At 41.3% G+C, this 14,616-nt stretch overlaps 1 protein-coding gene across 5 annotated transcripts in view; it reads left to right on the top strand.

Moving 5' to 3' along the window:
• The window catches only part of AIDA (axin interactor, dorsalization associated), a gene marked incomplete at its 3' end in the record, with an annotated part of 29,811 nt that extends 15,671 nt beyond the window's left edge, over positions 1-14,140 (top strand). For 2 of the 5 annotated variants that reach the window (XM_080584327.1, XM_080584330.1), the window contains 7 exons: positions 582-645; positions 1,083-1,189; positions 3,212-3,223; positions 6,052-6,174; positions 9,799-9,921; positions 10,393-10,510; positions 11,319-14,140. In XM_080584327.1, coding sequence (XP_080440453.1) covers positions 582-645; positions 1,083-1,189; positions 3,212-3,223; positions 6,052-6,174; positions 9,799-9,921; positions 10,393-10,510; positions 11,319-11,415 — 644 coding nt within the window. Of the gene's footprint in view, positions 1-581; positions 646-1,082; positions 1,190-3,211; positions 3,224-6,051; positions 6,175-9,798; positions 9,922-10,392; positions 10,515-11,318 lie in introns of those variants that run through there. The other 3 variants (XM_080584328.1, XM_080584329.1, XM_080584331.1) reach the window with 3 other exon arrangements.
• Positions 14,141-14,616: the final 476 nt, after the last annotated feature.

The raw sequence follows: 14,616 nt of genomic DNA, 5'->3' as shown, positions 1-14,616 counted from the left end.
GCTATAGCCAGTCTTTCTGGATCTTAACGCTCAGATATTGCTCTGTGTCTCTTTTGAACTTTGCAAATCTACCCTCCACATGCAGGAGGAAGTAGGAAATTTCAACTAAGTTATGTGCTACCAGCATTCTTGGACTCCCACGGTGGCTCTCTGAACGTGCAGGGTAGGTGCATATATGCTTAAGCCTGTCAGTTCTGGAGACTTCAGACTGTTTGGAGCTGATTCCAGTAACATCACCCTTGCTTCAATAGCTACCAAAGATTGCTACCATTACCTCAGGGGCCTGTAGCTTTTCCTCATTGTGCTTTTAGTTCTTGCTATGTTTATCTTCCCTGCCTGTATAAATGTGGTGATTAAGTACTGCAGTCACAGTTAACCAGTATGAAAGTTGTAGTGGTATGACTCATCAGGTCTGCATTGATGTTTAAAGTATGAGATATTTTTTTTTTTGCCATGATCTGATTCTTTTAAAATTGTATTTATTTTGTGAAGTTGCTATGAGAATGGACATAGTTGTGCAAAGTGGTAGAATTAATGCTTATTTAGGAAAATAAATTCTTACGTTTTTTTTTTCTCTGCAGTCTTAAAGAATATCCTCACTTACAATAAGGAGTTCCCCTTTGATGTTCAGCCTGTCCCACTCAGGTAAGAGAGAACTGTGTCACTGCATGTTACGCATAGGTATCTGAACAGGCATGGTCTGGGAACTGCTGTACGTGAGACACGTGAGAACTTCGAGAGCCACCTACTTGCTGCATTGCTTTGGGTAAACTGGTTAAAAAAACTTCTGAATTCTGGTTTTCTAGGTACCACTAAAACTAAAGCCCTTGCTTTTGGTATAATCAGTATTTGGCTACATCTCTCTGGAATTGACAATATTTTCTCTTGTTTTTAGACTTTGTGCTTTCTATGTAGCAGTAAGCTTTCTACAGCAGTCAGCTAAGCTTTCTACAGTAGTAGCTAATGAGAAAAGTGAAATGACATTAATGTGCTCCTGTTCTATACTCAAGTTGCTGATGTACAAGTTGAAAGTGAGATGATGAGTGACCTTTGGTCTCGTTCTTCTTTTTCATATTTCACAGGAAGATTTTAGCACCAGGAGAAGAGGAACACTTGGAGTTTGAGGAGGATGATGAGGAAGGAGGAGCTGGAGCAGGGTCTCCAGACTCGTTTCCTGCTAGAGTTCCAGGTAGGGGCACCAGCCTTGCCATACCAACCTATACGGCACGCATAAGTTCTGTCTCTTTCTCCACCTGTGATTTTAAAAGTTTGGATGAGGAGCAACGGGCTGTATTGGAAACTCTAGTGCTGTATTGGAAAACCACAAAAGTAACCTGTGGACTTTTTTCCTCAGCAAACTATCTCCTATTCCAAATAGTTGTACCCATAATCTGTGAGGTGGTACCAGCTACCTCAAATAATTTGTGCATTCCATGCACTTTCTTAACCATATTATGTGAAGTGTTCCAAACACATTCAGATAGAAACTGTGGCAATGTTTGTTCCTTCAAGGAGCATCACATCCTGCTAGAGATGTGGGGAGTTGTTGCTGGTTAGTTTTCTGTTGTGTCATCTGGTGAGACAATAGCTTGGACTACAGTCAAGCTCGGTGAGGAGAAAGAAGAGTAGCTTTGGCTTGCTGACTTAAGTTCTTGCCCACACGACGGCATTTTATAAATGGATATACCTACTGATTCTGGAGAAGGTCGTCTTGTAGCCTCAACTTTTGACAATTTAATAGGTAAAGAAGTAGAAAGTTCCAACAGAAGGGTTTTTTTTTTTTGGTGTGTGTGTGGTTTTTGTTTGTTTGTTTTGTTCCTGATGTAGTTTATTTGCAGTAAAAACAAGTTTCTAGTTTCAGAGCAGCCTGGCAACCTTCTTATTTCAAGAAGGAGGTAACAAATAGGGAACCTATAACTGGAATTATGGTTGAAAGAGATAGGATGTTTCATTACTTATGCAACAGTAATTGCATAAGTAATAACTACTTATTAGTTATGAAGAAGATACGTGTCTCTGTCCTTAGATTTGAGACTTTGCATGCTACTGAATGTGGTCTCTGCAGCCTGTATTGGTGTAGGAATGTACACTCTACAGTTGTTTATGCTAAGCTTACAAACAGGCTATGATATATTGTAATGTTTTGATGCTGGTATTCTACTGTCTTGATCTTTGATATCCACTGTGATGAATCCATTTATGAAGATGCATTCTTTCTGTCCTAAGTAAAAAATCTATTGGAAAATTCATTTAAGGCTTCCTCTTGAGTACCTGTGTGTGTGTGTGTATGTCAAACTCTAAAGTCTTTTTGATTATGTTAATTTGCATAATTCCATTTTTTTTTCCTGTGTGGTATTAAGTATTATTTTTTTTCTTTGACAACTCCAGGTAGCTAGATAGACGTCAAGTTTAAGGAAAAGGGAGATGCATACTTCAGGTTTTGCTTTTTCTGTACTTTTCATCACACTGGTTATTTAAGTTGTAAGCTGGGGAAAAAGTGAGAGACATCTTGAGTAGCTCGTGATATGCTTGTGAATCAATCAGGTTGTGACTATTACCATAGTTACCTCTGTGCACCCTATTGGCACTGTATGCATATAGTGGACGTAGAGACTGTGTGTGTGCTTAAGAAAGGATCTAAGCTGACTAGGCAGGTTTTGTCTACAGTTAAATTATTCTCAAAGAAGTAGGGTAACTAAATCAGAAAGAAGGGAGGTTTGAAGTATATATTTTCTTACAGAATTATTCCTTGGTAAAACCATGCTTTTAAGAGGAGTTGCTCGCACCTCTTCTTACAGACGTTTTACATTGTCATCTACTTCATGAACTGTCTGACTTCTCTGAACCTTTTTGCATTAAGGTAAACCTCCCTATAGCTATGATAATCTGAACCCCTAGGGTGTTTCTGTACGAGCTGAAAACAGATCTAGTTTCCCTGTTGAATGTAAATTTGTGTGGCGTTTCTTACCTTATTGGATGTTAGTTGGTTGCTCTTTCTGTGGGTGACGAGGTTTAAGCGAAAGCAATTTGCAGCCATCTGAGGTGAGCCTTGTAAATGGACTTTCCATATTGATTTGAGAGAAGTGTTGCACTCCTTGCTTCAATATGCCTTTAATCCATAGTGCATAACTGTATTGTCTAACTGACCATTGTCTTGTCTTCTACATGCATGGCTTCATCGTTATCACATTGCACCATTCATCTAACCCAGGAGCCAATGAAGGTATGATAACATTTTAGTACGTACTGTTATTTCCCTGATCATGGTCATGTAGCTGTAATGTTTGTCATTCAGCTGTTACTTTCAAAGCTCAAAATACAGCCTTCGGTAACACAGTACTAGGCGTCTATGTGTTGGTCTTCATCTCCTTTCAGTAGCAGGAAAAAGGAAACTCTTATTTGGTGACAGATGTTACAGTGCTCTCTAGAAGTCTTAATGTGCTAATAAAGATGTGCTGACTTGTAGAGTAGCCAAAGGCAGGAGTAGCTAGATTTTCTTTGGTGGAATACACATCTGATGAGAAATCTTACATTTAAAAAAAAACAGACAAGGACACATGTAGTTACACTTCTGTGCTGTGTGAAGATGAATTGACCAGGGTCTTGCTGTCTCTAGCAGCTGAGGTTTCCCACCTGCCTTTCTCCTGGTTATATACTACTTTATTCCAGTGCTGTGCTGGCAACAGATTCTTCTGTAGTCCATTTCTGTTTGTGAACCCAGCAGGAGACCCGTCACCTTTTCCCCTTTCTCTGAACCGGGGGCTGGTTCTGGAGAGACTGGACACCTCTGTCTTGGTGGCGGTGAGCTATTAGGTTGGCTCACCTTTATACATCTGAAACGCAGTTGTAGGAGGACATGAACAATACACTTGTAGATGCTCTCTTCCCTCTCTGGCAATGACTTCCCGCAGTTGTGTTGGAAATGGCTGATACTTTTCTCATAAAAAGCCTCAGTATTAGCCTGCTGAAGACTTACGGGCTCAAGCTATGGCAGAAGACTGGCACTGTGATGCCCAGCCACAGCGAAGTTATACCTGAGATAGGTTACTGCCAGCTAATGGCCCCTATGTGAAGTGACTGCAGAGGCCTCAGCAGAAGACCTGCTTGGGTGATTGTGGCTCATGTGGGACAGGTTACGGTCAGCCGCTTTAGCCCATCGCTGGTTTAGATGTTACTCCAGCTGAAGCAGCAAGGAGAACACATTCCTTAAAGACCGTCTGTCGCAATGTGCCCTTATCTACTGGAAGTGGGCTTGACTTTTTGTTCATTGCAATTCTGGAATTTCATACATTCTGGAAAGCATTTTTCAAGAACAGAATTTTTCTCAAACCAGAATTTTTATAGTAAGTACCAGAGTCTGATACATCTCATAGGTGATTTTTGTGTGTCAAGTATCCCGTCACTTAGCATATTTCAGAGATGGATAGGAAAACTGGAAGTTACAGTTCTTGGCTCTTGGCAGGGCATGCTGCTTTCAGGAGACAACTGAAAGGTGGTAGAGCGAAGTTTTGTGCTGAAGAGAAGGCCCTTATCTACCTTCCATTAGATTGTAATAAAAACTCTGGCTTTTAACGTCTGTTCAAGTGATATAGAAAGATGAACTATATCGTGTATGCTTCTTGGCAGAAATGGATGCTATCGAATAAATTCACTTTTTAAGATATCTTATACTATGGTCAGAAGCCTGTCCCATTACTTTAGAAGAGCAGGTCAAATTCTGCCATGATATGTTATAAAGCGTCCGCAGATGTGGTACCTTGGAGGTCATGGCTCTGCTAGTAGCCAAGGCGGGGAGTTACAGATATGTAATGTCTCACAGACGGGAATTCAGACCTTGATGGTGGTCCTGAAAGGGGGACTGAGTGCAGGAGTGCTCATAAAATCTTGCTGAGGCTCTAGTGCTAGAACTGGATACACTGCCCCCTCTTTTAAAGCTAGTCCCTCTAATATGATAAAAACTCCTCAGTTCTCCAGCTCTTCAAGCCTTGATTGGGGAAAAAAAGGATCAAAGAAAACCCATATTGGACTTGCCAAAGGAAACTATTACTTTGTTTAGATCTCAAGCCTTGTGAATAACATATATATATATTTTTTAATTAGAAGACCAAAACTTTAATTTAAACTTGCTCGTGAGTCTGAGCATTTTTTGGCTTGGTGCTTATTCATCTAACACCAGAGACAGGCCTGAGGCCTGTCAGTTTTCTTTAAAATCAGCATGAAGAAGCCTACCCTATTACTGATTACAGAATCTCTTTTTTTTTTTTTTTCAGCTTTTAGTATGTCTGGGTAATTTTGTTTTCTTGTCATTTTCATCGTCTTCCTCAACTCTACAGGGATTTACCTACATTGTCCACAGTGTGTGACCACAAAGATTACCTGATCCTAAATTTTCTTGATGAAGAGCTAGGAACTGCTTCCTTAAAGCAGAAGGAAACTTGAGGGATTCAAACACTATTTTTTTACTCTTCCGTTTAAGTACAGATCAATACAATTTAGATCATTAAGAATGGCTCTTTTGATTCCCTTGCACCCAGTGGGATTTGCAACAATGCCATTTTCTTCCTTGTTCTCCCAGACTAAATGTTCAGCATGAAGCCAAGTCATGTTCAGTGGGGTGGGTACTCTTGATTATGTGTCTGAACTTCCTGCAGCTGCAGATTGAATCCAGCTTCCCAAATTTAATCCTGAAAAACTATATAAATTGGATTCCATGCATGAGTTACTCTGCATGAGAGCAAGAAAGAACACTTTAAACAAAGCTTTTCTCTGTTCTTAGGACATTTTTTAAATTTTTGTTTTGTTTTGTTTTACAAATTCATTTAACCTGAGGCAGTCCTGTTTTTTTTGTTTGCTTGCTTGTTTGCTTTTTTGGTGTGGACTCAGAAATCCACCACTTAATGTGCAGACACACATTGTGTGCTGGCGGGATAAGAAACCTTGGGTTTGGAACTCCCATTGGAAAACAGCCTCTTCCCTGAGAGGTGATGGGATGAGCAAGGCCTCTGCTGTAAAATGACTCAAAGGATTAATGATGTGCTTTACTCTTTTCAGGTACTTTATTACCCAGATTGCCATCTGAACCCGGGATGACATTACTCACCATCAACATAGAGAAAATTGGTCTGAAAGATGCTGGGCAGTGCATTGATCCTTACATCACAGTCAGTGTAAAGGGTAATGATTTCTGTTCCTGGCTCCTCGTTTCTAGTTTGGAGAAAGTATTTTCTGAAACTAGTGTTTTTTATTTATTCAACCTGCAGGGAAAAGCATTTGTTTGGACTTGCATTTATTGTTATGGTCTTAAGGCTTCTGCTTTTTTGAGGGTGGAAAAATCCTGTATTTGGGAGATACTGGGAGGTGAATCACTGCAGAAGAAGTGCCTTCCCCAAGCTGGGAGACGAGTACTAGTGACTTGGCAGATTGTACTTCTCTATGTCACTTTCTTTATCTGACTCTTAAGTACAGATCTGTTTGGACTGCTTGTACTCCTCAGCAGATATTGGTCTCTGGGCTTCCTGGAGACAGCAAACCACAGCCCACTGGCTCCATTCTTGCCCTATCATTAGGCCAACTTTTTAGTAGAACAAAGATCTCCTTACCAAAAGGAATGGGTATGAAGTTGAGAAGCAAAGCTTTAAAGTGCCAGCCTTGGCACTGAAGTATTTCAGCTCATGTGTTGGGCTAACTGTCCTCTCTTCACGAGTCTCCGTGAGTCTGGAAGAACCTGTGTTGCTATCAGCTGCGGATACGAGAGGTGAGGTTTTCTCACTCTTTCAGATAACAACATGGTTGATGGCTTTTGCTTGAGGCTCAGATTTTTGGTATTCAGTCTTTCTGGCAGGAGCATCTGTCTCGTCCCCGTTTGTTAGAAGGAAGCCACTGTAGTCAGAATTGCTTACCTTTACACCATCCTGCTTGACTTGTGCTCATCTTTACAATCTTTTGAGGGGTATGATTTTTCTTTATCAGATAAAAACTTGCAGCTGAGCTCTGTTCCATCGGTGACAGCCTCTATTCAGTTGTGACAGTGACCTTCTATATATCCTCTTTAGACGTGCTGTTAGTCCCAAGTGTAGGGATGCGATGCCTGTGTTATCAGGCTGCTTCAGCTGCTGGACAAGTTCTTTGTCACAAGTGGGGGTCACGGTGTTGAATGCCACTTGAATCCCAGAGATGTTCTCAAATGTTACCTGCCAACATACATACACAGGGAGCCTTATCTAATCCTGCTTCCTATGATGATTTTTCAGCAGTGAAGCTGGAACATGACTCTCGCCTTCCTCAGCCGATACAACTGCTTTTTTGTGTTTTCAGTCTTAGAAATAGGCAGTATTTGTGTTTATGGTGCTGCCTTAAGTTTGCAGCATTATTTTTAGCTTATGTAACTATTTTTCAGGCTCTGTTTCTCTGGTCACTTTTGGATCTTTCTTTGCCTCCAGTATGCCAGAAAGCTGAGGGACGGGTGACTTCAGTGGTGAGGCTAGCTGGATGGATGTGGGTTTAATCAAACTTAATTCTTTCATGCTGAGTTTTTCTTGGCCAACAGGGAAATACCAGCGCTAACAGGGTTCAAACGTTGGATCCTGGAACTTATCAGAATTTGTAAAGCAAACATTCGTTGTTCCTTTCCACTGAAGTGTTTGTCAGTCTTAACTTACTGCATATTGTTAAAATTGTTGCTTGCCTTCAGAGCTAGCCTTCATTTCCTTTCTGGAGCTGAGGGAGTCTGTATTTCCAAGCTTGCTTTCCCAACAAGTCATTCTGTTAACGTGTGGCACTCTATTAGCAAACTCTGGTAAACGGCAGCTGCCAAGTAATGATGTAGGAAACTAGGGTCAGAAGGGGTGTGTGTGTGTAGGGGGTGTATCACCTATTCTAGTAATGGTGACTTTAAACTTTTTTTCAAGATTTTTGTTGAGTAAAATTGACTCAAAAAAGTCGTTTTGTCCATATTATAAGGAGTCTCAGGGTGATTAGTTGTTGGTTTTCCTTGGTGTTTTTGCTGTATGTGGGGTTTTTTTGTGTGTTTTTTGTTTTGTTTTGTTTTTAATTAGGCTGCTCTCCTGCAGATCAGCAGAGAGAGATGTTCCTGCTGCCACATTGGTGATCCCTTTCCATTCCCAGAACGAAGTGTGTTCAGCAGTGCTTCAGGTCCCCATCCTCAGCAGAAAGAGTATTGCCTGTGGTGGCTTGCGCCTGAGCAGCGCAACTGGTGCTGACAGCTGGAGTCCAACCTGTGGCCCCCTGTGCCTCTGACTGTAAAAAAACAGGAGAGAGAATGCATGTTGACCCAAAGAATTGTGGTGCATGGAGTTAAATCCAGTTAATCTTGACCCAGAGATTTGTTTGTGGGGAACGGAGTTAAATCCAGTTGGAGGCCGGTCACTAGTGGTGTCCCCCAGGGCTCAGTTCTGGGGCCAGTTCTCGTTAATACCTTTATCGATGATCTGGATGAGGGGATAGAGTGCACCCTCAGTAAGTTTGCAGAAGACACCAAGTTGTGTGGGAGTGTTGATCTGCTTGAGGGTAGGAAGGCTCTGCAGAGGGATTTGGATGGGCTGGACCGATGGGCTGAGGACAATGGGATGAGGTTCAACAAGGCCAAGTGCCGGGTCCTGCACCTGGGGCACAACAACCCCAAGCAGCGCTACAGGCTTGGGGAAGAGCGGCTGGAAAGCTGCCTGGCAGAAAGGGCTCTGGGGTTACTGGTTGATAGCCAGCTGAATATGAGCCGGCAGTGTGCCCAGGTGGCCAACAAGGCCAGCAGCATCCCGGCTTGCGTCAGGAATAGTGTGGCCAGCAGAGCTAGGGAAGTGATTGTCCCCCTGTACTCGGCTCTGGTGAGGCCGCACCTCGAGTGCTGTGTTCAGCTTTGGGCCCCTCGCTACAAGAAGGGCAATGAAGATGGTGTAGGGTCTAAAGAACAAGTCTTACGAGGAACAGCTGAGGGAACTGGGGTTATTCTCCTGGAGAAAAGGAGGCTCAGGGGAGACCTTAATACTCTCTACGGTTAAGTTACTTCCCAAAGGAAGTTGTAGCAGGGTTGGGGTCGGTCTCTTCTCCCAAGCAACAAGTGATAGGACAAGAGGAAATGGCCTCAAGTTGTGCCAGAGGAGGTTTAGTTTTGGTATTAGGAAAAATTTCTTCACTGAAAGGGTTGTGAAACATTGGAACAGGCTGCCCAGGGAAGTAGTTGAGTCACCACCTCTGGAGGTATTCAAAGGACATGTAGAAGTGTTTCTTAGGGACATAGTCTAGTGCTAGGTTAACCGTTGGACTTGATGATCCTAGAGGTCTTTTCCAACCTAAATGATTCTATGATTTTCTTGCATCGGGGCAACAAAGCAGGGGGGCCTGCAGTGACTGCAGCTTGTATAAGCAGTGCCAGCTTTGACCTGCATAGAGGGGAGCCTTCGGTGCCATATAACTCTCTGCTGGTTCCGCTGGCAGTTCTGAAGCCCTGCAGGAGTCCTGCTTGCAGAAGGAACAGCATCATTTGCTGGCAGTAGACAGAAATGTCCCCTTAAAATAAAAATGGGAATCACTCCAAATTTTCATCTTAAACAGTCAGAACTCTACCTGCTTTCATGTTGCTGTAAAAGATAAAACTCGCTGACTGTGAAGGGGTATGATTACCCCTCTTCACTCCCTCCCCCCACCTTTTTTTTAAGTTTAGGGAAAAATCCAGGTGGACATTAACTTTTTGTGAAAGTATTAGGATTGATTCATAAAAGTCTTGAAGCAGAACCTTAAAGTCTGAGAAGCTTCTCCCATTCTCGTGCTATTTCTTTCCTGCAGATTTGAATGGGATAGATCTGACTCCTGTGCAAGATACTCCTGTGGCTTTGAGGAAAGAGGACACGTATGTCCATTTTAATGTGGACATCGAGATTCAGAAACATGTTGAAAAACTAACAAAAGGTACGTGGTATGAAGTACCAGAAGTGGGGCCCAGGAACTTCGAAAGTGTGGATAGTAGGTTGCTCCTCATCTAATAAACAGGCCATGCCTGAGCTGCTGCAGGGCTCAAGATCCAGACAAGGATAAAAATAGACATTTGCATCCTATCTTTTCCAAATTGGTCATTGTGATGACTTGCAGACAAGGGAGGAATGAACGAAAACAAAAATGCAGCAGTCTGCTCTGCCGCACAGGCATTGAGTTTCTTTGTGACGCTTTTAGTTACCTGGATATGAATAATAGAGTGAAGAGTACAAGCTCTTCTGAGTGTGATGAGCATTGTAAGAACATGGTGTATCTTTTAAATACATTGCTAAAGTGTTGGAAATAATTTCATCCAATATATGTAGAGCATCTTAAATTGCAGATAAATATTAGCATAACTGTTGATCATAATTGCTAACTTTACTATTAAACCATTTTCCATTTTAGGTGCAGCTATTTTCTTTGAATTCAAACACTACAAGCCTAAGAAAAGGTTTACTAGCACCAAGTGCTTTGCTTTCATGGAGATGGATGAAATTAAACCTGGGGCAATTGTTATAGAACTGTAAGTGACTTGCAATTATTAGATGCCGATGACAGAGGAAGCGAACTATACTTCAGTTAGGATGTGTAGCTGGTTGTATTGTGGAAGGTTTAATGAACTCATTGGATTAAGTTACATAAGGAATATTCTATTTTTAATAAAGAAGAGAAGATAAAACAGTTTTAGACAAAATAGACCTTTCTCAAAAAAAAAAAAGACTATATCCAAATAAAATGCTGGTGTTTGTAACTGAATTTTATATGAATTTAACAAATTCTATAGGGGAGATTTTCATTTTGATGTCTGCTTGAATGTCAGATCAGCTGTACTTAAAAAAAAAATAATAATTTTGAACTCCCATGATCTTCTGATACAGGACTTCTGTGCAGGAAATATGAAATGAAACATGGGATACATTTTTATGAACACTTCAAAGCAGTGTTAGGTGGTGGTTTTTTTTTTTCACTCTAGGTAAAGAAATGGATTAGCCAGTTATAGTGCAGTGGTTATGATGTGCATCCTAACCTTGCTGTGTGGGTGAAGGTCTGTCAAGTGAGGGTTTTGAGTTGTTTTTGTTTTCTCTTTCCAGGAAAGAGTGAACCTTGCAGGTGAGGACAGTTGTAGGAAGAGTGCTTAACTTAATCTTTGCTAGCTGGAGTCCTTGTTTGAGTTTCTTCCTGTAAATCCATTTATTGTTGTTCCAGTAAATCTTATCTGATGTATTTAAAGATTATTGTAATAGGATCAGGACAGGACAAGCTTTTTCGTATGCTTTCATCTTCTTCATAGCCATTAGCAGTCGCATTAATTTACTTTCTTGTGCTTACAGGTACAAAAAACCCACTGACTTTAAAAGGAAGAAATTACAACTGTTGACCAAGAAACCACTTTACCTTCACCTCCATCAAACGTTGCACAAGGAATGACCCTATTTGTGAGACTTCTGTGAACTGAACCACAAGTCATGGTAGCTGTGTGTTGTAGCCTTAGGCTTCAAGTGGCAGGAAAACGACTGTGTCCATGCCAGTAGGTCAAACGGGACCATCACATACTGCACAGCACTACTTCAGGGTCAGAGGCAAGCCTACCATCCAAGTGCAAGTTTTTTTTCAGTACCTTCCAGATACAGGTTTTTCTGAGAGCCCTGAAATATTTTGACTGCTTTTCCTAATTTTGCTGTTCATCACTTTTTATCGTAACCATTATTATCCTTTTGCCTCAAACTCCACCGAAGGTTGGAGACTGCCCCTTTGCCAAACCTGTAGCAATAAAGATGTGGCAGGCCTACTAACCTGTTTACACTCGCTGTGCTATTGTAGTTCCTCTCATCTGCATTTCAGAGTCCTCTGTAGGGGGCTGGGTGGCAGAAGTTGGAGGGGAGGGACGAGGTGGGGTGGGAAGGAGCTTGAGCTACTGCAAGTGATTATAAGGTGAAGGAGGAGGATGTGGGGTTAAGTGGCCACGAAAGAGCTCCTCAGTCAGCTTTAGTCAGGCCAGGAGGAGGACGACTGCAGATGAGAAAACTGAACTATGATTTTAACAGCTGAATCTTAGTTCTTAGCCGTGCCTGGTCCACTCTTACTGAGTTTTTGATACAATATGTATAGGTCAGTCCTTTAAATCACTCCCTAACAGAACTAATTTTTGTGTATCTCCTCACAGAATGATTTGCAAAGATGGGTGGGGAAAGGAGAGAGGCTTCCTTCAGGGCTTCATCCTCACAGTGGTGGGTATTTCACCATTTCAGTGATAGGACAGGCCCCTCAGTGTTCAACAGGATCAATTTTCCAGAGCTTTTGATACAGTAGATCTGGCTAGCAGGTTGGCCCACCTTTTACAAGAAACTGCTGTTCTTCTGGAAACTGATTGTATGCAGTTTTCTGCATATTTCGTGCGAGTCTGGAAACTTACTCCAAAAATGACCTTTTTATGTAAGTAGATAGGATTATCATTTTCTGTATTTTTGATTCAGTGTATAATAAGCTGCAGGACATGGGCTTATTATGACACACTTGCATTCACCTTTTGACCTAATAAAGGGACAGAAGTAGAACCCAGTCAAATCTTTCATATATTTAATACAATACTGTAAGGTTTGATGTATTTCTTGCATATCTAACTAGTGCCTAAATACTCTGCTATGCTAACAAGAGACCCAGCACCCAAACTAGTGTCAAATATTAAGTTTATTTTAAAGTCTGGATGCAGATCTATCACTAGTCTCTTTTTTTCTGTCATGTAGCCCCCCAGATGTTGCAGTGTGCTTTAAATGGAAAGGATGTTATTTTTGTCATGAGAGTTGTCTGCCTGTAGACAGGCATTCAACACTTTGCTTTACCGTACTGATGAGGACAAAAAGCTGTTTTGAACAGCTTTGTTTTTGTTTTGTCCTCACCTTTCAATCTTTTTTTTGTTGTTTTGTCCTAGCCTTCGCACCTTCCCTCTGTTCTGGCGTAACTAGGGATAAACCTTCCTTGCTGAGTAACTAATATGCTAATATGACAAAAGCCAGCAATGCTTCTTCCAAATTCTACCAATAATTGGAGTTTTTTTTTTTAAAAAAAAAAAAAGCAATTGAATGTTCCTGTTTACAGGTCGTTGCAGTGCATACTCCAGTGGTATGACATGTTGACAGTATCAGAATATCAAGTCCTGACACGATATCCCTATGAGTTACAAAAATACCTCTGAAGGAAGCATTTTGAATACCATACACAAAGAGGATCCCTAAATTCTTAAAAAAAAAAAAAAAAAAGTTAATCCTTCAAACTCTGCTAAAGGGTAGAGCAAAGCGTTAAACTTCTACAGCTGCAAATAAATCTAAGCTAGAGCAATAGCTGTGTTGCCAACAGCCCTTGGCTAGCTCGGGTCTCTTTCTGACCTAGGAATCTGTAGCACAAGCTTCTGTGCAGCTTGTAGAAGCTGTCTTGCTCAGCAAGTGACAGTTGTGTGGCTCTGCCCCTGCTCTGCCATCCTACCATTGCTTCTGGGAATCAGTCAGTGCCTGGTGACAGCACTGAAGTAAGTTACGTGTTCTGCCTGTGACTAACAGCACGCTCACTGCCCTCCTGTTGCTCCCAGATTCCTTCCAGCTTTAAGTTAATCCCAGCTAGAGTGGGGAGGGGAAGAGACGTTCAGCATTACAAAGCTTGGTGTTGGGGAAGGGAAGATTCTGAACTTGGAGGACCTGACTTTCAAATACAAATATTCATCCATGTATATGTAATTAGCCACCGTTCAAATTGAACATTTTCACTTAAATTACAAACCTGTTGTTCCAGCTGCTTGACTCTTCCCCAGCTTGTAGATGTCTGTATTATCTCCAGTTATATGAAATGTCAACTTTGAAGTATTTTTGTTAAATACACAAGTAGAGCTTTGTATTTAACTAATTGTGAATTAATGTCTGTCGAGTGTGAAATACCATTTTTATGCTTCTATCCTTTACATTTTTTTCTGTGAACTGTCTTTCATTGAGAGGACTACTACTTCCCACTCCACAAGCACTTGTATTATTTTATGCTTTAGTAATGTTCTATCTTGTCCTTCATCTAACTCTGAAGTTTAATACTTGTACTGTAAGACTGTAACACCTACGTGGCAAGTTTAATGGCTGCTTGTACTCTGGCAGTAAAGCTGTAATGGCCTTCATTAGATTTTTATTATTCCTAGTTTTCTCTTCCCCTTTTTTTTTTAGCCTCCCTAAGTACTTCCGTACAAACCTAAGGTTTTTTGGTTTTTTAATATAAATGAATAATCTTATGAAGTGCAGACTTAGTATTGAAGAACAATTTAGCTTCCTTGCCACTAAGATGCAAACTCACCTCTCAAACCTTGCTTAATGCTCCCAAGCCAATCTTGAATGCAGAAAGTGGTTATTCAATTTCTTAGCTTCTAGAGTGCTGGAACCCCAACCTGTATTTCTGTACTAACCACATGACCACGGAATTCAAGAGCTCAGGGTGTTCAAAGTTTCCAGCTCTGTCCTGCCCTTCAGGTGAGGAGGTCTCTATCCCCCACCATCTTCATGCATGAAGCAAAGCAGTAATTTGCTAGACTAGTCCAGCGTAACGTTCAGTCAATCATTAATCTTGCAACATCTGCGGTTACTCAGCTTGGACTCAGTT

The sequence above is a fragment of the Anser brachyrhynchus genome (genome assembly GCF_964034855.1).
Source record: "Anser brachyrhynchus genome assembly, chromosome: 3".
NCBI classification, from domain to species: Eukaryota; Metazoa; Chordata; class Aves; order Anseriformes; family Anatidae; genus Anser; species Anser brachyrhynchus.
This window is presented reverse-complemented; position numbering and strand designations above follow the sequence as displayed.